Source organism: Carlito syrichta, unplaced genomic scaffold (assembly GCF_000164805.1).
Source record: "Carlito syrichta isolate Samal-C Ts95f unplaced genomic scaffold, Tarsius_syrichta-2.0.1 Scaffold308809, whole genome shotgun sequence".
Classification (NCBI taxonomy): Eukaryota; Metazoa; Chordata; class Mammalia; order Primates; family Tarsiidae; genus Carlito; species Carlito syrichta.
The window spans coordinates 747497-769552 of record NW_007252905.1 but is presented as its reverse complement, the minus strand read 5'-3'; the positions used below and the strand labels follow the sequence as shown (position 1 = coordinate 769552).

Sequence of the window (22056 nt, the reverse complement as noted above, 5' to 3'; positions counted from 1 at the left end):
CAACTTATCAAAGAAGCTCTTTATGAGTCTTTTTTTAGAAAATATAATATGGAAATCATAAATGTAGAATATAACTTTGAAAGTATATGCAAGTGGGTTGAAAGGAATAACTTCATATTGCTACAAATATTTTAAAAGTTTAGGGGAGCACGTCAGTATTCTTCAGCCATAAAAGAGCAGCCCAGACTGGTTAGATTCTGCATCTACATAGTTACTGCTTCAAATAAAGGGGAAAAGGGGAAAAAATGTCAGATTGGGATGTGACAAGTTGTTAATAAATGGATGCATCAGAAGAAGCAATCAATCAAGTATTTACTACCTCTGTGGAATTTATTGCCTCAAAGTTTAAACTCCATGTGATTTTTTTCCTTTATTCTTTGTACAATCATGTGAATTAATATGGAATTAAATTTTAGTGCCTGCTTCAACCTTTGATGTTTTATGATGCATGCAAATTCTTAAGCTTGCTTCAAACAATTGAATATTATCCAGGGCGGGGAGATATCCTGATATATGGAAATGGGGAAATCTAACTGGTATTTAATGTTTTTATTTCTCTTTAAATCCATGCGAATTAGATTTCATCTCTTGTTTTCCAAAGAAGAAATTGAGTCTCATTTTTAATTGCATGCCTTGGCTCATTATCTAGTAATTGGCAAAGCCAGTGTTTGAACCTAGATTCTGGCTCCAAGGCTGGTATCACTGATTTCTCTGCAACAGTTTGATCTTTGGAACTGTTTTTTAAAAAATTCGGGAATTCATACATGTGAGCTCATTTGGGAAACTTTATTCTTTGACTTTAGCATGTTAAACATTCCATTACTGTCATGATGCCTTATATCTTATCATCTAGTTGCTGGCTGCTTTTTTTGAAGTATTAGAGATATAACTAGCTAGAGAAGGAGTTTACCAATGAGATGAAACTTGAGATAATTCTAGAAAGTACTCATGTCTGAAATTCTAGCTGCTTTTGGGACATGTAACAGATTAGCATGAGTAGTTTTTCAAATTCTTTTTTGAATGATAAGACAGAACTATATCTAAGAATGTTGAAAAATAGGAAAAGAAGGTGTTATAATAATAATATATAACAATAATATGTCCTTTGTTTCTCAGTTGAATTTTAGGCTGATCTTAATGATTTTTAAAAATAATATAAAAGAGTTTATAATTAAATCATGCACAATTCAGATACATTAATATATGTTTGTACTTCTAATATCTGAGCAATTCATAGCCCTTATACCTATTTACATGAAATCTGTAGATTTAATGTCCTAGACTCTTAGCCCAGATAGTTGACAAAAAGTTTAGATACAAATTTCAACAAATTAACAGGAGGCAAAGTTATGCAAGAGCCTCTCACTATAACACACAGAGGAGTTGATCACAATCCTAACATAAACTTTATGAAATCTAAAATCTAAGTTAGAAAAATCAGTTCCAAAAATAGTTGCTTGCCTGGCCACACAATGCAATAGATAGGGAAATACAAGGAAATCTTACATCTGATCCTGGCTGTGCCACCAATTGAAGCTTTACTCTGGCAATGTATTTAACTTATCTGAACCCATATCTTTATGTATACAATGAGAACGTTGCATCACTCTTTATTCCTGCCTTAATATTGTGAATTATCATTCTTTCACATCTTACGTATTCTCCCTTTGAAACTTAACAAGACACACATGGAATGATGTGTATTTTCTTAGTGATCATCTCTGAAAACTGATCAAGATCTTTGGTTAAGAACTTGCGAATACTCTGTTAACATTTTTTTCTTGCTCCTTTTAAGGATTATCTGGGAGCTTGCATTGTCCTCACTGCGTCTATTGCGTCCATTATTAAGTCGTCCAATTCTGGATTAGTGGGCCTGGGTCTTTTGTATGCACTTACAGTAAGTATGGATGAAAATATCTCTATTTTGTGAGTGTTGAAAGTTCTTTCCATAGTTATTATACACTCTTGTTCATGGACGTTAGAGGAGAAGTTAAAATTCCTAACAAGATGACATCTTGCAAACGATAATAGATTAGGGCTCAAAGTCCAGCATTTTTGAACAGTGTGTGCTCATTTCTGACATTGTGAACGAATTTTTTAAAACTTCTTGGATCTTGTTGCAAGAGCACCCCCACGGCTGCTTGGGGCCCCTGTCCTGAGTCATTCACAGCTAAAATGAATGTGAACATCTATGAGATAAATGCAAAGAGGAGTGTATACAACTATCCATGATACAGGGAAATCAGAGGAGTTTACAAAACAGTGACGCTTCAGGACCCTTGAAGGGAACAGATGCTATTCTTTGCTAATATATATCTTGGTGTTCTTTTTAATCTCCAGTATATGCGTTTTACCACACAATTTATGCTAACCGTCCAGGCTATTCTATCCCCAAATACCCAGCGATTTAGAAATTTCTTACTTTCATTTAAATGTATGAATTTTTTTATCATCTGACACAGATAACCAATTATTTGAATTGGGTTGTGAGAAACTTGGCTGACCTGGAGGTCCAGATGGGTGCAGTGAAGAAAGTGAACAGTTTCTTGACTATGGAATCAGAGAACTATGAAGGCACCATGGGTATATTTCTGAATATTATTTGCTTCACTTAAATATTTATTTTAAACAAATATTAGTTGTGTGTCAGGCACATTGTTGCTTTTGCTTTTGTTTTCCACTTCAGTATCCAGAGAACCTTCTCTCATCTTGTCTTTGCTTGATTATGTACACCTGAAGAGATATGACTGTTGAGGCCTGAAAAATCTTTGATAAAACCAGAGTCCAAATGGAATTATTTGATGATATCTAAATATAATTATAAAAATATGTGGGCTTTATTACATTAATCGCCAACCTAAACTATAAACTTGTATTTTCTTTCTCAAGATTTTAACTTAGATGTCAAGAAAGGTGAATCTTAAAACTGCTGACTGAGATATTCAGCTTTGTTAGACTAAAACTGGCAGGAAATTCAATACAGAGAACAGAGTATCTTTATTAAATGCAAATCTCAAGCTTAAAAGGTAATCCTTTACCTAAGTCCTTCAACTACAATCTAGCTTTTCAAGGATGAAATCCAGATAACTTGGCCAAGATCACTAAATGCTTCATTAGTCAACCCTTGCCTGCCTCCATTGTCTCATTTCTCATCATCCACCTGCACAACTTTTATTCTGGCCACACTAACTTGCTATGTTTTCTTTTTATCTTTGCTCTCTTCTCTATATATATTGGAAATAAATTTTCACATAGCTCATCCTCTTAGATTCTTCTTAGCCCCTGTCTCCTCTTGGAGTCCTACCGGACCTCTCAGGTCACCACCAGTTGTGCTCCCAGAGCACCGTGGATTTACCTCCATCATGTGGCTTTCTGTATAATACTGTAGATTCTGACCTACTGTGTGCTTCCCCAAGGACACGGCAAGCACCTCAAGACAGCACCTTGCATAGTACCTCTCACATTTTAAGCACCCAAATGTGTGATACCGAGCAAATAAATCAATTTACAAAGGAATTATCTCTATGCACCTTGAGTAGAATTGAGAAGCAAATGCTCCAAAAACATTGAAAAACTATTTTTAAAGTTCTTAGTCAAAAGGCATTTACTTTGAATGTGATTTAACTTTTTAAAAAAAACCTACCATTTGGATCAGTATTACTTTATATTTATAAAAAATTATATATTTATTTATTTACATATAAATGCACTTTACTTAAATACATGTTTCTTCTACATATGTCTCTACCTAATATTAATCTATCTATCTATCTATCTATCTATCTATCTATCTATCTATCTATCTATCTATTCCCCTACCTCATCTCCCAGATCCTTCTCAGGTTCCAGAACATTGGCCACAGGAAGGAGAGATCAAGATTCATGATCTGTGTGTCAGATATGAAAATAATCTGAAACCTGTTCTTAAACATGTCAAGGCTTACATTAAACCTGGGCAAAAGGTATGGAATTCACTGCTATTAAATTGTCTTATGCATAAAACCCCTGATGGAGCACACTCCTTTCCCAACTAAGTGATTCATTCTCACTGGACTCATATGGTATTCCCTACATGGTATTTGCATAAATGAAAAAAGTATAGAGGGGATCAGATTATGATACATATTCTCTAAGTCACATTGTCATTCATTAGTCTCCCATGACAATCAGAAAAGTCAACATTGGGATGTTTTAAAAAAAATTCTGGCTTCTGGCTTCTGGTCATGCCAGACATCCCCTTGGAAACTTTTGCATTCATAATAGCTGTATTCCCAAAATGATGACTTTTGGTTATTTTAAAAAGAACAAGTGTACAGGAAAAAATGGACTCATTCAACTTTTTTGTCATAAAACCATCACTGCTAAGATAAAATGGAATAGCTATTAGTCCGACAATATGCTAAGTGAAAAAAAAAAAAAAAAAAGCCATGAAAGAATAACAGCCACTCGTATGGAAATAAAAAATTAGAAGAGAATTATGGAGGATTTGGTAAGGACTCCATGTTTTTATCTTAATAATTAACTATAATGAAGATGTCTAAAAGGAAAATGATGATTGTAATGTAACTATTTAGATAGAATTATAGTTTTATGCCAATATCTTGTTTAAGTTAAAAATACTTTAGCTCACTTTCTGTCCTTTGAGTTCTTTTCTCTCTGAGTGACGGTTATTTTTTTAGGTGGGCATATGTGGTCGCACTGGCAGTGGGAAGTCATCTTTATCTCTGGCATTTTTCAGAATGGTTGATATATTTGATGGTGAGTTACTAACTAAATTTTTTTGTAGGCCATGTGGTGCTTTCCTTTAAAAAAACTTACATAATTCTGCAGAAATAAAAAGCAAATATTAGTAAGGACTTTGCATCTTACATGTGGTTCAGGGCTTGTATTACAAATAAACAGCTCAGAAGCAAAGAAAGAACATGGAATTGAGGAAATTAAATGATTAGCCCTAACTCATGTCTAAAAATTATTACTAAAGATCGCTAATAAACAGATAAAATGAAAACAAGGCCACCCACTTCGAATAGCAGTAGAAAAAGGTGGTATTTTGAGATAAAGAAACAAGGAGTAAGACTGCCCTGCTTCTCTCAAACTAAAAATGTATCTCTTTCCATCAAAGGAAAAAATTACAAGAAGACAAGTAATCTGCATTTTTAATTTTGGTGCATGACTCATACTATCTTCTACTTAATTACTTTGTTTAAAGGCATTGAATATTTTGTGAAGAGATCACCTTTGTTGTAAAGTGCCAAACTTGTGATAACAATACAAAAAAATATTTATTCATTCACCAAATTATTAATAATATGATAAAGAAGAAAATAGAAGTAATTTAACCTTTGTTTTAGAAAAAAAGTCATATTATTTAGTCTAAATGGCCTATAAATAGCGTCCCACCCCATGAGCCATCTTGCATGAAAGGGGATCCAATAATGAACTTGTCTACCAGCTTGAGGAATTGTTTACTATAATTATCTGTAATGATTATGATGGTGATTATAGTCATTTGCATGTTTATTGTACTTGACAGTTTATATTTTTGAATTTAATCTACACAACAGCTCTGTGAGTTAAAGAGGTAAGAACAACAAAGATGAAATACAGATGATAAAATTTATTTGGAGTTTAGATTCAGGAACAGGGTAAGCATCTATCACCGAATCAGAAGCTTGCTTTATCCATGGCTAGTGATAATGCACAGATACTTGAAGGACTTTCTGTTTGATATGCAATATAAGGCAATTACATGATCCCCCAGACAGCTGACTGACACTTTTCATTTAAAGACTGTGGTTATGACTGATCATATTAAGTTAGCCTGATCTTCATGAGTCCAGAAATGTGATTTCAGGTCCCATGTGAGCTATCAATGGCTTATTCTCTTTTTAATAGAATGAAGGAAATAAGATCTTAATAGACTTTAACAGATAATTTATTATCCCCCAAAACAGTTTAAGCTAATTGCCTCTGTCTGCTCTTGAAAGAACTATATCTGCCATTCTGAGCCTGACATGCTTATCTCATAGCACAAAAGTGATAGATAAAATAAATCTATGAGTGTGAGGAAGGAACATCAAGATTCAATAGGTCTCTGAAAGTTCACATAGAGAAATTTATTAAAATTTGATATCCATGTCATAAAATTTTATTTTTTAATTTGTAATGCATCGTATTAGTCAGTCAATACAGGAATGAATGACAGACAGATCCTTTCTTCAGGTAGTTTATGGTCTCGTTGGGGAACAGCAAGAAAAAAGGCAAGTAAATGTATACAGAATGTTGGATTCTGATAAATCCCATGAAGAAAAATAAAGCAGAGAAGGAAATTAAAGGAATACTAGAAGGGAGAGTACCCACTAAGGAATACAAAGTACTTTTGATTCATAAGACTACAGAAACAGAATAAAAATTCTAAATTCCTTTAGGAGAAATACATAAGAAAGACAAGCTATCACCAAAAATGTATAAACACATAATGATATTTTTAATATTTACATAGAAAGCTTTATCTTCTGAATTTCAACTCTGAACTAGGAAAAACTTTTTTTTTTGTAAACAAACATTATTTTACTTGTGATTTTACTACATGACTGTAATTTTTGTTTCCCCTTAACAGGAAAGATTGTCATTGATGGGATAGACATTTCTAAACTGCCACTACACACACTCCGATCTAGACTTTCAATCATTCTACAGGATCCAATACTCTTCAGTGGGTCTATTAGGTAGGTAACATATTCAGCAAGCGTTCATGTGCCTCAGGATTTATCCCTTGGTTTACAGGAAGGATATACTCTGAGAGCTGTTTTTCAGCGGTAAATGTGAAATAACATTCTCAAGATAATAAAATCAAACATGCTGTCAAGCAATTGGGACTGAGAAACCCTGTAGTTGCTCAGTTAGCCTATAGAAGACAACTCCTTATGTTTACAGATCTTCTTCTCTTTCAGTTTGGCCCCATAAAAGCCACTTTTTCCTCTATGCTCAAAAGTAGTGGTTTTTGTCAGACATTTCTGAGCTGTTCTACGCTCCTGTTGTCTTACTAAATTTGTATGTCTGTCCTGGCCTTAGCACATATTCTGAGTTTAGTTAATTCCTTTACCCAATTTTCCATCAACTTTACTTTTGGTCAAAATTTCTTTGAACAAGCTGTTACAATCTTCTTTATGCCTGGTTCATGGTTTCCCAAACCAAAAAAAAAAAGAGTGGTATCTACCATCTGCTAGATGCTTTAAATATATTATTTGATTAAATTCTCAAAACATTGCTTTAGGAAACATATTATCCCCACTTCACAGATGAGAATTTTGAAATTCAGAAAAGGTGTAACTTAACCCAAGTCCATACATTCAGTAAGTGATAGAACTGTTATTTCCAACTAAAGTTTGTTTGATTCCAAAGTCCACATTGGTATCATCCCCCAGGTCACATCTCTCATTCCATCCATCTTTTGTTCTACCTTGCTCCCCTTCTCTAACTACTTAATTACAAAGAAGTGTTTGCCACCTCTTTTACTAATTACTCATTATATTGAAGAGAAAATGCAGGTCAGATTGCTCAATATTCAGTTGTAATACTACTCTACTTAGTAAAGTTCTTAAGGTATCTAGTTATTTAGTAATGCCATAGTGAATTTATATATCCTAATATACTTATTATGAATACTACTATCCTGGTTGGTGCAGCACAGCTTATCTAAAATAGTGTTCTCATACAGATCTATGTATTTAGCATAAGTTCTGCAGAAATATTTTGCCAGACACTATTCAGTTTATATTAATCATAATATGAAATGGAAGGATCCACATAACAAAATTGATCATGTCATATCATGTGCATAAACTTAATATAATGCCATCCTCAAGACCATATTTTGATACCATTAAGATCATTTATCTGTTCATTCATTCACTCAAGTGTGAATTCAGTGCCCGCTCTATCCTGAGCACTCTTCTAGGTGCTGAATATGTAGCAGTAACCAAACAAATGAAACTACGTGTCAAGGGAGGAAAAGCGATATGCATATACATATAAACACTTTTCTATTTTCAGGTATTGACTAATTAACTGATATTTTCCCCTACAGATTTAATTTAGATCCAGAGTGCAAATGCACAGATGACAGACTCTGGGAAGCTCTAGAAATCGCTCAGTTGAAGAACATGGTCAAATCTCTTCCAGGAGGACTAGGTATATTTTCTAAATAGTACATTTATTTATATATACAATTAATTTTACTTATCTCTATCTACATTATATGCTACAATCACATACTTCCAGTGTTAAATCGTCTTATATTTAATATAATCACCTAAGGGTCACTAGGACATCTCAAAACCTAATGATTTTTGCATGGGTTACAAGAGGATGACCCTTATAACAAACTCTATTCTATGTGACCACTCCAAGTTGGTGGCTCAGCCTGTAATTCTAGCATTTTGGGAGGCCGAGCCAAATGGCTTGCCTGAGCCCATGGGTTTGAGACCAGTCCAGACAACTTGGTGAGACCTCATCTCTACAATCAATCAAAAATCAGCCAGGCATGGTAGTGCTTACCTGTAGTTCCCACTACTTGGAAGGCTGAGGTGGAAGGATTTGTGGAGCCCAGCAGGTCGACGCTGGGGTGGCCATGAGTGTGCCTTCTGCACTTCAGTCTGGATGATGGAGTGAGACTTCAATGCAAAAAAATATGTATATGTATTTCCATTAATACATTGATCTTTACTGTCTTCTCATAATTGGTGAATATAGATCACCTTAATCAGAATGTTTTCTTGTCATCATTCCTGCTTAGGTGACCCACATGAAATGGGGTCTCCCCTCAGGAAATGAATAAGAGAATTACAGAGACTGTTAGGTTTGATTCTTTGGCACCATATAGATGGAGGAGATTTCTGCATATTAGTAGCCATTTTTTTTCTTTGCTGCCAGAAGGGCATATTCCTTTTATTTATGTGATGTAATTTTCTTAATGTTTGAAGATATTATTTTGTAGTTCTTTGGTACAGTATCAGTTGTAAAAACTTTTGTAAAAAACAAAACCTGTACCCAATCTCTGATAAAAATCTAATCTCAGAGATAGACAAATAAGTACTAAAAGAATGAAAGAATAAAGTGATTAATGAAACAATGGAGAATATATTTTATCATTAATTCATAAAAAGGAACATCTATAATTTTGAACTTTTGCCTTCTTAAGATCTGAACTCAGTTAAGAAAGCAATAGGAAGAATAATAGTTTGATGATACTCTATTTTTTAATACACAATATGTACTTGCCAAATTGTGTTGCTTTGGCATCTAGTTTTGGGGGGTTTTATTTGTTTGTTTTGAATCAGCTTACAGAATAAAACCAAACTTATTTGTTAGTTTCTTTGGAAAGAAAAGCCTGCTCAAAGCCACTATATTTTATTATTTTAATTAAGTTCCAAGGAGAAGGCATGACACAAACAAAAATTAAGACAGCATGTCTTTAAGAAAAGTTCTAGTGACCTTGCCAGTGTCAGATTGCAGGAGTAATTCCAGAATTATGGAAGAACTTTCCCATAACAATTTTTGATATGTTTTGTGGACAACCAAGTATGTCTACTTGATAAATTGATACATGTTTATAGAACTTTCTCTCTTGGCATTTAAAGATGCCTTGCCTCTCCTACCATTAATAGCTGGAAAGACAGGCAATTGCATCTTTGTAGTCCTCTTCACTAACATGAGAGCTACATGCACCTGCTTTGAATTCGGAGCATAATGTTTGGGTTATGGTACAGTGTAGGCAACAGGGGATTGTATGCAAATTATGTAACTGAACACTGCATTCATCATCTTTTTGTTTTCATCGTCTTAATAAAGATTATACCAGTTGTTTGATGAAAATCTGGTTCAGGCCAACTTTGGTGAAGAATATTCATCACCCCCAGCAGCCTCCTTACTTATTATGTAAATTAAAATTTGGAGAATAAATGCATAACTTCCAAGCATGAGAAATTATAAGACTTTGAGAATATAATCAATAGAAATCCCCCCCAGGAGACAATTAGAAAGTGTTTGGATTTAAAAAAAAAAAAATATTTTGGAAGCAGAATTTAGTACAGCTTATGAAATGTGAATGGAAACAGAAAAAGGATGATTTATCCACACAACAATGTTTTATTCTGCCACTATGTCAAATACCATGGTACAGATACACTGACAAACAAAAACAAGCCCTGTCCTTACCCACGTGGCGCTTACCATCTAGGGAACTGGAATTGGAGCTCCAAATGTTCTATCTCTTATCAAGCTGTACTACAGATTTGCTAGATGTGATATGAGTAAGCCATTTCATTGGTCTGGGCCTTAAATAATTATAGTATATGATCTCCAGAAAGAATTATATTAAATAATCTTCAAAGTTTTCCAGTCTTCAAAAATATTTAGCAGTATTTTATATCCTGCTATCAAGAGGTAGTTCACCATTTATTGTCATAAATAGGATGACCTAGGATCATCTTCGCATTCCCAAAGTAGAGTTCCTCTTTGCCTTTCCAGTACAAAATCCTTGCACCAGCACAAAGTGATATCCATCATGCTTTTAGATAGCATAATGTGTTTTTCAAAACTCTGCCCAAGAAAAATGTTACCCTTTAAAAAAAATGAAACCCTTGCTTCTTTCTCTGTTTTAGATGCAGTTGTCACTGAAGGTGGGGAGAATTTTAGCGTTGGACAGAGACAGCTATTTTGCCTTGCCAGGGCCTTTGTCCGTAAGAGCAGCATTCTTATTATGGATGAAGCAACAGCTTCTATAGACATGGCCACAGTGAGTGCACTACCTAAGTTTTTAAAATTGATGGGTTGGAGAAATTTGCATGGAAATTACGGTTTTTTTTTTGTTTTGTATTGGGTTCTAAAACTTCAGTACTATTGTTTCTTAATCATCTCAATATTAATCTTCTCAATCATCTCCTTGATCAACCGATGATAACACACTGAGAATAACTATAAATGAGACATGAGACATGACACATGCTTTAAAGACATTCCTATTACCAATAAAAATAAAATAAATTTGCCACAACTTTTTGATAAATTTTCAAAATAGCAAAAGCCCAGGGTGCTGTTGATGAGAGTACTGTATTATATTCAAGTATTATGCTATGGAAATTCTGAAATGCAATATGCAAATCTGTATTTAATAGAATCTACTGATAACAAAAACCAATAATTACTTCCTAAAGCAATCTGAAGAAGAAAGATTTTCTAGGTTTAATAAAGGCTAGAACTAATAATGACCTCTTCCATGTATTCACAGCAAAAATTCAGAAATTTTGCCTCATGAAAGAAATTATTTAAAAGTGTCAAATATGTCCAAGAAAAACCTATTTGTAAGAATGTGTTTGAGTAGGAAAAATGTCACATTAAACCACAAATTGTATGTGAACTAGCAATTAATGTTATTCTTTTGAAGCTTAACTTGATATTAAAAGTTTGGTATCTGGAAAGACAAAAAATAAAAATTAAAAAATAGCCACCCACAATCTCATGCCATTTTGTTTGCTGCACAATTGAGATTGTGTAAAACTACTCCCCAAAAATGAAACAGTTTCAAGATTGTGAAGAGCCAATTATATAGAGAGATGTTAATTTGACATCATTCTTTTCTGTTAAGTAAAACTAAATCAAAGTACCTATCCAAAGTTATATAGGCTTCTCAAGGTTAACATAAGCAGTAAAATAGTCTCTAATCAAGTCATTTCACTAAATAAGTATGAGTCATCAAAATTCGTATTATACTAAGGTTTTATTATATTGGGGAGTATTATAAGGATAATATTGGCTCAACAGAAAAAAGAGAGAGAAAATATTAGTTAAGTGACAGTAACCTCTTGATTAGAAAGAACTCCTTCACTTTAAGAAACTTAGGTAATCAAGTTTTCCTCTAGGAGAGAGGTGGAATCTCTCCCAGAACATCTTTTAAAGTATAATGACAGCAGCGGTCCGTGGTGGGAATAAAAACAGTTCCTGCCTAGAATGTTCTTTTACAGGTCAAAGTCCAAATTTTTGGCATGAATTTCAGTTTTCCCCTCTTCTGACTGAAAGGTTAACACCTTTTTAGGGTTTTTTAGTTTCAAATACATAATGCTTGTGGTATAACTCAAGTAAGCATTTTCTGTTCATTTGATTCATTTTCTTTGAGTTTCTAGGCAATAAATTTATCACTCGCTCCCAGCTGATCATTGAGTTTTACTTGCATTTTGAAGACACCTTCAGAATCCAACACGAGCCTTCTTATACTTTCCACAGAAGACTGAGGAGTGAGAGTGCTCACAAGGGATTGGGCAGAGTGAAATATTATTCTTGGGGGCAAAATATTATGGCAAGAGAAAGTAGTCCAGATAAAATTTACATTTTATTTGTTTCTTTTTTTGTCAGGAAAACATTTTGCAGAAAGTGGTAATGACAGCCTTTGCTGACCGTACTGTTGTTACAATAGCTGTAAGTATGGGAGACAGAGTTGATGTACTCCTCTTTTGTTTTTGTTCTAAGAACCTATTATTTTTAAGTTTGAGCAATTAAAATATTATGTTAAATTGTGTATTTATCTGCTAATGTTTTTGTATCTGTGCAAAAAAGAAAGAACTACAACTATGAATAGAAATCATTGTTCTTTTCCCTACTGTCTGCTCTACCTAATGCCTTGAAATTACAATGATAAGACATCCTAAATCTAAGGATTCCAGCAGCTCATGGAAACTCTGTATTCACTAGATATAGATAGTAGGTCATATGTAATAATTCTCTTTTCAATAATCTGATGGTCTTATGAGGAGTTTTGTAAACAAACTACTTAATTTTGTTTCCAATCATCTGTTTACAAAAAGAAGACAATGAGGTATCTCACAGTAATGACAGGTAATGTTTCTATTTTAAGTAACACCAATCAAACAGACGAAGTGATTAAATCTCTGTAACTCATGTTATAGTTTACTTAAAATAGGCCGTGGTTTTTTGTCTTCCCTTCTGCCAACGGCTGGGTTCTTGCTCACACTTAGGCTTACTGCTTAACAAAAACTATTTTTAATGAATCACCTGGACATTTTTCCTCCTGCTGATTCTCTTCTCTTCTTTCCATTTTTCTCTCCAGCACCGTGTTTCTTCTATTATGGATGCAGGCCTTGTTCTAGTTTTTTCTGAGGGTATTTTAGTGGAGTGTGATACTGTTCCAAACTTGCTTGCTCTCAAGAATGGCCTCTTTTCCACTTTGGTGATAACCAACAAGTAGACCATCTTGATCTACTCTGCCAAGTCTCTCCTTCTCTGGTAGTTACCTTAGCAGTCTCCCCTCAGTAAGACAAGGATAATGCTATGATTAAAGGGGAGAAATGGGGTGAAAGAACTAACTGCCAGGTGTTATTACTAGATCGACTCAACCAAGTGCTTCAGTTATGCTCTGTACAAAATGGGCCACATGCATGAGTTTTCATATGTATATCTGCAAGGAATATTTTTGAAACCCAAGGATCAGCTTTACCTCTATCCTGAGGACCAGTTTCATTATTCCCTGGGGATGCTCTGTAAGCATCTTTTAAAAATACCATAACTTTTCATACCTGCCCCGAAGAATGCATTGTTTAGTTTAAATAAATGCTTAAGTGTAACTGTTGAGAAATGAGAGTTGTATGCGAGGTATTTGCTATGCTTCCATTTTTGTGAATGATGCATGGGAGAAAGAGAACCATTTGAAGTGCGACATTTTCAAGATGACAGGAAATCATTCCTCATCTGGGCTCACTTTCAGCAAATTTTGACTAAGTACGGAAAAACCCACTTTCTCTCATTTTCCCAATGAACTCTGTGGTTTCACTGCCTTGGAGGAGAGTCTCCTGATTGACTCGATCATACTAAAATGTAAATGATTTAAAATAGTCCTCTAATATATGTAAACACTTTATTAGTAGAAAAGGTAGGGATGTATTTAGGAAGAAAAAAATCTTCCTGTTGCCCCCTAAATGGATGGAAAGATGAGGAAAAAGCAGACCTTTGCCTACTCAAAAAACTGATTTTCTCTACTCTGCATGAAGCATGACATTGTTAGGTGGTTCCATGTAGTCTACATCTGGAAGATTACTTGAGCATGTTTGTATTTTTAACCAAAAAAGTATGGTTTGTTACCAGATTTTTGTTTGCCTACATTCACTGAATACTTTTCCATAGACTTATGTATCTTTCACCAGTTCTTCATTTCAAGACCTCTAATGTGAAGGTGACCACTAGGATACCTAGAATCCCCATTCCCATTCTCACCCCTAATGCACATTAGGCTGTCAGGGAGGAAGAATCACTGTTGGACTCTTCTGAGGACCAACTCCTCATAACAGGCTCATAAAAGAAAGAACATTATCACACTTGTGGTGCCCTCCTTATAGAATAATCCTCAGTTCTGCTAAGAATAACTATTTTTCCTTTCCTGTCTAAAAGTCTTGTTGCTTTGGTTAACTGCCACTGAAAATTGTGGAATATCTTAAAAAGATAACTTTATTCAGCTTCTAAAAGGAAGCACTCACATACCAAAATAGTCCATGGTATTTATTTATGAAAATTATTTATTCACTATTGATAAGATTAATTTCTCTGAAACATTTTTTAAAATGTCATCAACACTACCACAATTGACACCATACTTGGTCAAGAAAAAAAATAATTTGGTTTAATGGAATAGACAGCAGCTATATTTATTTCTGTTAGATAAAATTTTTCAATGTTTTTATTTTAGAATACTGTGTTTATAGTATTACATTCATGGATTTAGAAGCCAAAATTTTTTAGGTATCTATGATATAGTTATTGAATAACTAATATTTTCTGGAGGGAAAATGCATAGGAGATATTAAATGGTTTGTTAAGTTTTTTTCTGAATGCATTGGTATGCAAATGGCTCTGGTCTTTTCTCAAAGATAAATATTATCCTCCAAAGTTTTTTAAATTCCTAAATATATATTGTTTGTTACCAGTATTCAGTGTAAGACAGTTGTTGAAAATAGTGGTGCATGTTCTAAGCTGGCCTCATTATCACACTCCATATTTGTCTTTCTTTTCCTTGCAAGTCATGAGTCACAACCATAACTGCTGACTTATCTGAACACATAAACATTAAGACTGTCTACATGGTCCAGGGCAGAATGTAGTCCATTGCCTCTCAGAATGGCTTTGGTTGAACTTTGGATGGTTAAAAGCACTTTGGAATACTGTGTCAGATAAATAGATGGTATTTCTAGGTTTAGAACTCTGGGCGGGAATTCCCATTAGCATATTAATGTTTTGACCTTCATGCTCCAGTTCCAGCAGGGTAGTACCTGGTCACATGTGGCTGTTGAGTACTTGAAATGTGGATAGCTCAAATTAAGAAGTGCTATAATTGTAAAATACATACTGGACTTCATAAACTTAGTACTAATAGAATATAAAGATTTTATGAATAATTTTTATAGTGTTACAGGCTAAAAGGAGGATATTTTGAAAAAGTTGGGCTAAAATATATTAAAATTGCTTTCACCTGTCTATTACTACTTTGAAAATGTAGCTCCCAGAAAATTTTAAATGATATATGGCTCAAACATTATATTTCTATTGGACAATGCTGAACTAACAAGGGTAGAGAAAGGGTCCACCACATAGATGTCTCCCTTCTAAGTCATAAAAATTTTTAAAAAGTAGTTGATGTTTATTATTTGCTTGCATGTATCAGACAAAGGGCTGAATTTTTTACATAGATTATCTCATTTGAACCTTACCACAATTCTCTGAAGCTAGCACTGTTCTTATCATAATTTTGCAGATGTGAAACTGGCTATACAAAGTTAAATATGTTGCTCAAGACTGCACAAGTAACAGGTGGTAAAGCCAAAATTACAAGCCTGGTTTAATTTCAGACCAGATACTCCTTCTGAACAAGTTAGATGGCAGGAGGGAATATCTCATATTTTGAAATTAATAAAGTAGGTTTTGATACTGGGTCTGCTACTTATTATCTATGTGCGCTTCTGATTTTGTTTTCTTTCTGTGAACCTCAGAGGTCTCCCCTATAAAGTGGAGAGAAATAACACCCACAGCTGAGGGATGTTTTGGTGATTCACAAGTGTGTGTGTGAAGCACTTAATGTATGGCATATGCTGTATGATTTGTAGCTTTTATAATTTTTAATTGCTAACACTAAAACCTCTCTCCAAAAGGTACCATGTGGAAAGAGAGAATGTGTGGGCAGCAGTAATCTGCAAAGACTAAGAGACTGCATGTCTACAGGCATGGATAATCCACTCGAATACCGCATGCCAGAATGGACCTCCCTATATTGTCTTCCCAAATTGAACTACTTTCCAGGATTCTCCAGATAGTGTATTAGGCCAAGGAATTAGTTGAATCTACATGAGAGATAATTGTTGAGCTAAAGTATAACCCAACGGGTTCATGATGGCCATTTTTAGCACTTAAGTATTTGACAAACATTTATTAGTTTACCTACACTTAAGTGTCCATGAAAATGACGGCACTGATATTATTAGTAATGCTCAAGTTAATACACCCATAGAAAACCAAGCCAAACTGAGATTTACTTATTCAAAGTATGTAAATAAATGATAATTTAAATAAGGAAGAAAGGGGGGGCTGTGCTTCCTACATCTCCTGTTAGATGCATGTCCCTCAATAAATAATAAAATATACATATTCCATTGCTTTGACTTGTACCCTGAAATTTGTAACTAATAAGGTGTATTTTTTTCACTCACAGCATCGGGTTCACACCATTCTGACGGCAGACCTGGTTATTGTGATGAAGCGAGGAAACATTTTAGAATATGACACTCCAGAAAGCCTCTTGGCTCAGGAAGATGGAGTATTTGCGTCTTTTGTTCGTGCAGACATGTGAAGGGGTATCATAAAATGACAATGTATTTAAAATACCACAGTCATAACCTACTTAATGAATCATGAGTATCGCCTTCATAAAATGGCATTTTAAACTTTTGCAGATTTTCACATAAGAAAAGAAGTTAACATTTCTTTTTTCCTGTTTTTTATACTGTTTTTCAGAATCCTACTGCTTAATATGTTCATTATTGATGTTTTTATGATCAAGCCACTCTGCCTTTAAGAATAGCAAGTTGTATTAAAACACATAAATTACTCTAAGTGGTAAATCAATAACTTATGTTTGCTTACAATTTTAATTCTGGCAAATATCTCTCAGGCATGGAAATTGCAATGAGTAAGTTTTATCATTATACTCTTATTTGTAAGAGTATATTTTGTGTTGTAAGAGAATAAAAGGACATGTTTTCTAATAAAACACTCAAATTAATTATCTACTTTAATAATAGTTGTATTCATTAACATTAGTAATACCAATTTTTTTAGCAGTCTTTTTTTCTCCTCTAAATTGTTTCCTGTCACCAAGAAGTTATCATATTTATAGTGGCTCTATAAAGCCAAAGTCTTAACTAGGAAGATAATGAAAAGAGTTTGGATATTTGAAAAACTATACTCAAGTTTCCTTTTTTTTTCCTGTGCAGTAAGAAGAAAATGCTTAAGATATCAAGCATAACATGACTTTTCCAGACTAAAGTTCAGAGTGATTAGGTTCAATTTTTCAATGATAGACAGCTAAGCTTGTTGTAGTTCAATTCATCATTAGCCCTAAAGTACCACATCAATCAAGATTTAAAGGTGCATAGGCAAGTGGACTCATTTCTCGCAGGAGTTTGGGGTGTGTGTGTATATGTGTGTGTGTGTGTGTGTGTGTGTGTGTGTGTAGTATATCTTAGCCATATGCTAATAATACTTCATATGAGCAGTGCAATGACAGGGTGGAAATATCTCACACTTTAGAGCTATACATATAAAACAAGTGTCTATTTCTAGTTGGAAAAGTTTATGCCCAATAGCGTCACACATGTATTCATTTGTTCCTGCTCTAGTTTTAGTGTGCATGTTTTTTGTATATATTTTATACCAAAAATGTCATTTTTATTTTAATTTGCATGTAAAGAGTGTATCAAAATTGATGGAATATTGTGTCATGTTTTGCTTAAGTGAAAATTTATAAATTAAATATACCAAAAGTTACCTTCACTGTCATATGAGCAAACCACAGTTTATACAGTTCTGTGCCTGTGTGATATAAACATCATGTGTTTTCATCATGAGGATCCTCATGTATTGTAAGATTTTTGAAGTTGTGTAATTGATGCACAAGGAGAAATTATGTTGCCTTTCTGTAGTTCTTGTGTTCTATTTATTGTATTGTGTATTCTGTAATACTTGTAAATCTGTAATACTTGTGGATCCAGAATATGAGACTGCGTCTTCATCTAAATATAGAAGCCTAATAGTTACAAAAAATAAGTTCCACAGGAATAGACAAATATGGCCCAGGATATTTAGCTTAAATTGTCACCCTTTGTTGTATGTATAAAACTGCATTGGAAGAAGATAACCTTACTGTTTCCTGAAAGCTAAACAGAAAAGAACTGGTAACCATTAATTGGATCTTGAAAATATTTTCTAAAAATTCAACAGTCCTCTAAAATATTGCTGATGTGAAAATATTTTATAGTACTAAATAATGCTTGTTATGAAGTTCTAACTTGTTCCCAGAGAAATGGGTTTTTATGCAATGAAATAATCTCTTGATGATATTTTAAATTTACACTGCTATACAGCCAGCATCATGTTAGAAGCATATCTAAACTGAGAATCACATTTACTGTTCTTACTCCCACGTGGCTGCTGGTCCCTCTTAACTTTTAATTATTTAAGTTGAGTAAATGTTTACAAAACTAAATTGACTAAAGTCAAGGATAAAGTTTTTAATTAATCATTTATTACACTACATGTATTATCTATTGAATATAGAAATGTTTCATCTTGAAATAATTTTTACTACATACATATCTTATAAAAGATCAACTTACCAAATTAAATTTTACATTTATAAATCTTATTTAACCACACCAATTTTGGAAATTTTAACTCCTTAATAGTTATAAAAAGCATTAAATGCATAATGCTGTATATTAAAATAATAGGGTTACTTACATTATTGAAAAGATATTTCTTCCAAGGAATCATGTACAATCTATTTTTATATTATTACTTGCGATTCATTTAAAAGCCTACTTAGCTCTAGATTAGGTACCAGAAGACCCTTGCAAGTAATTGATGCCTGAGAACTGGGACCATGTCTTATTTATCTTTGTGCCTCTGGCACTGAATACATGTGCCTAGTTCACAATAGGTCCTAATAAATATAGTTGATTGATTCATTGATTAGTTTTACTGCTAGCCATGTGCTTATAGCTGTGGTTTATTCTCTTCCTTTTTCTGTGATATGTTTATTTTATTATTTATTCTCTACAATATATGAAATGTATTTATTCTCCACAATAAATGTGTTTATTCTTTACAATATATAAAAACATATTGGCTTGCTATTACATAATAAATTACTCTTTTTGTTTTCTCAATTAAAGAAGGTGATTATTCTTTCAATTATGATTCCATTGGTTATCAACCAGGTCTGATCAATATATATATATCAAAACCAGTTGCGAGGACAGTATCGGTCCCTGCTTTGATAATTTTGTCTCACAATTTCCAGAGTCATGCACCTCCTTACTTTTGTATATAGGTTCCAGAGACATTTCTATTAAATCGAACAATGATATTAATAAAATTTTTACATCTCTATTTAAATAGTTGACTTTTCTTTGAGTTTTATTGATCGTTTCTTATGTTTGTCTTTCAATATATCATGTATCATTTATTTTATAATGCATTTTTTGGAGTTCTGTCATATATAGTACTGTGCTAATTCCTTTATTGACTCATTATCCAAAGTTAAATGCAGTATTTTGATCTTAGCCTTTTAGTATAAGGAGTAATTGCCAAGAGGATATATCTTGTTACTTACATTTAATTGTTTTCTTCAGTAACCATGTACCATTTACATCAGATTGCCACAAGCATTAATACAATTCACCTGGATTAAAATCTCCAAAGAAAGAGCTTGCATTTCTAGCAAGTTTCTCCAAATGACATTCATATTTAACCAAGTTTGGGAATCACTAAACTATCTCAGTCATCTTACTAGTTTCTCTGTCTTAAGCATAACCTGGAGCCTTAAAACATTCAAGGTGATTTCCATCTGCTTCCTATCTTTGCTGATACTACTGTCTCCTGAATTGCTAAACTCTGTCATTGAGTGAACTGCCTTAGCTCATCATAAACGAAACATTGTTTAATGAGTTGAATCTCAGCTGAAAAGTTAGTAACAAGGACACTGATCAGTGTTTTGTAGTTTAATCAGCAACAAGTAATCTAAGGATAAAACTTTTTCATAAAGATGCAAAGCATTTCAAACATTAATAGTATGCACATGTGACCAGTTTGGTGCAGTGTTTCACAACTGATGTTTCACAAAATGGGAGAAAGATCAATTATTTGTGATGATTTTTTTCCTTTCCAACTTTATATTTTTTTTCTGTGAGTATCATCATTGTTGATACTGTGAAGGTTGATGCATTCTATATATCTAGTACCTGGGATTTAAATGATTTCTTTCTCTATGGACAGTAGCAAACTGTCCTTAGCCAGTCACACTATGGTCACTAGTTCCTATTCCTAAAATGACAAAATTCAAGGGTGTCATATCTGGCTAAATAAGCTAATTGGCTCCAAGAGGAATGCACTCTGTGACTTAGTGCCACCAGTCATCACAGACTATCTCCAATTATACACTCTACATTAATGAAAAAAAAACTTCATTTTTAGACCATTATTTTTGTTACTTAATCTGTCCTCTGTGTCAAATAACTAACTTGTTCATAAATGTGTCAACATTGATGCAAGTTTGAAGCAGTAGCTGAATGCTAATTTGTTCCCATTTTTCTCTGAGAGAATGGTTAAAATTTATGCTGTTTATGCACATTATCAGCCACTATTAAGTGAAAGACTATAGACCTTTAATATTATCAGATCCAAATAGATTTAGGCCAGCTCTTTCATATCTAGGTATTTGCTCTTTGACTCATAATTGTTTGGGCTTTGTTCTAACACAGTCAAGTAAAAAGTAATTTAAAACATTTTTCATCTCTTTCAGACACCCAAATGTTCATCAGTTCTTTGAATCTAGACATAAACCAAATTTCCAGCTATGTTAATCCATTAAAGTGTTCTGCTAACTTTATAAGTTACAGCCTATCCTCTAACACATGCATATACTCACATTTGACCTTTAGTTGCTGCCTTAAATAAGGATATAGTTGCTATGAATCTTTATGCCACATACTAAAACAATGCATAGATAACTCAAATACATATGGTTAGAATGGGTAACATAAAAAGAACTACTCTTATAATCATAATATTCCATAAATGTATCTTTGAGACCTAAATCACCTTAGGAAAAAAATTCACTGTTAGATCCAAAATGTGTTTCTAGTAATACATTTTTTTTTTTTAGCTACTTTTTAAGGTAACACTGGCAACACATTTCTAGGTTACAGTGAGCAGGCTCTTTTTAGTTCAATGAAGGGCTGATAATGATTGTCAAGAAAGTAGGGAACTAGGAAGGTGCATCTATAAAAGATGGTTGTCTCCCTATTAGAAGATGCTTCATGAAAAAGAAACTTTGTTTATTTCATCTTTCTTTGGTTAATTTGTAATTTCTTGAATATCTGCTCTGTATTCACCTTTAGCAACAAAGTATGATTCAAGGAGACTATTTGTCAGTGTAGCTACATAGTATATTAAAAATAGTATAAAATCTTAAGAAATAAATATATTTATTGTACTTGCTTTACAGATGAAGAACCTGAGGCTAGGACTTGAATGATTTATCCCAGTTTACTGATTTGAAGTCTGACTAACTCTAGAGACTGCATATTTAAACAACAAAGGGTAGGAGTGGAAAGATAGGGCTGGTATTAAGAGGATACATCTGGTCAGGTATGGTGGCTCAAGCCTGTAATCCCAAAACTTTGGGAGAGCAAAGTGAGGGGGTTGCCTGAGCCCACAGATTCA

The 22056-nt window shown here is 33.5% G+C and overlaps 1 protein-coding gene across 1 annotated transcript in view; it reads left to right on the top strand.

The window, feature by feature from the left end:
• Positions 1-17724, top strand: part of ABCC9 (ATP binding cassette subfamily C member 9) — a 128246-nt gene extending 110522 nt beyond the window's left edge. Inside the window, exons 32-40 of the mRNA XM_021716419.1 lie at positions 1796-1897; positions 2463-2583; positions 3832-3962; positions 4680-4758; positions 6620-6728; positions 8090-8193; positions 10665-10798; positions 12412-12474; positions 16766-17724. Of these exons, the coding sequence (XP_021572094.1) occupies positions 1796-1897; positions 2463-2583; positions 3832-3962; positions 4680-4758; positions 6620-6728; positions 8090-8193; positions 10665-10798; positions 12412-12474; positions 16766-16903 (981 nt within the window). The 3' untranslated portion in view covers positions 16904-17724. The remainder of the gene's footprint in view (positions 1-1795; positions 1898-2462; positions 2584-3831; positions 3963-4679; positions 4759-6619; positions 6729-8089; positions 8194-10664; positions 10799-12411; positions 12475-16765) is intronic.
• Positions 17725-22056: the final 4332 nt, after the last annotated feature.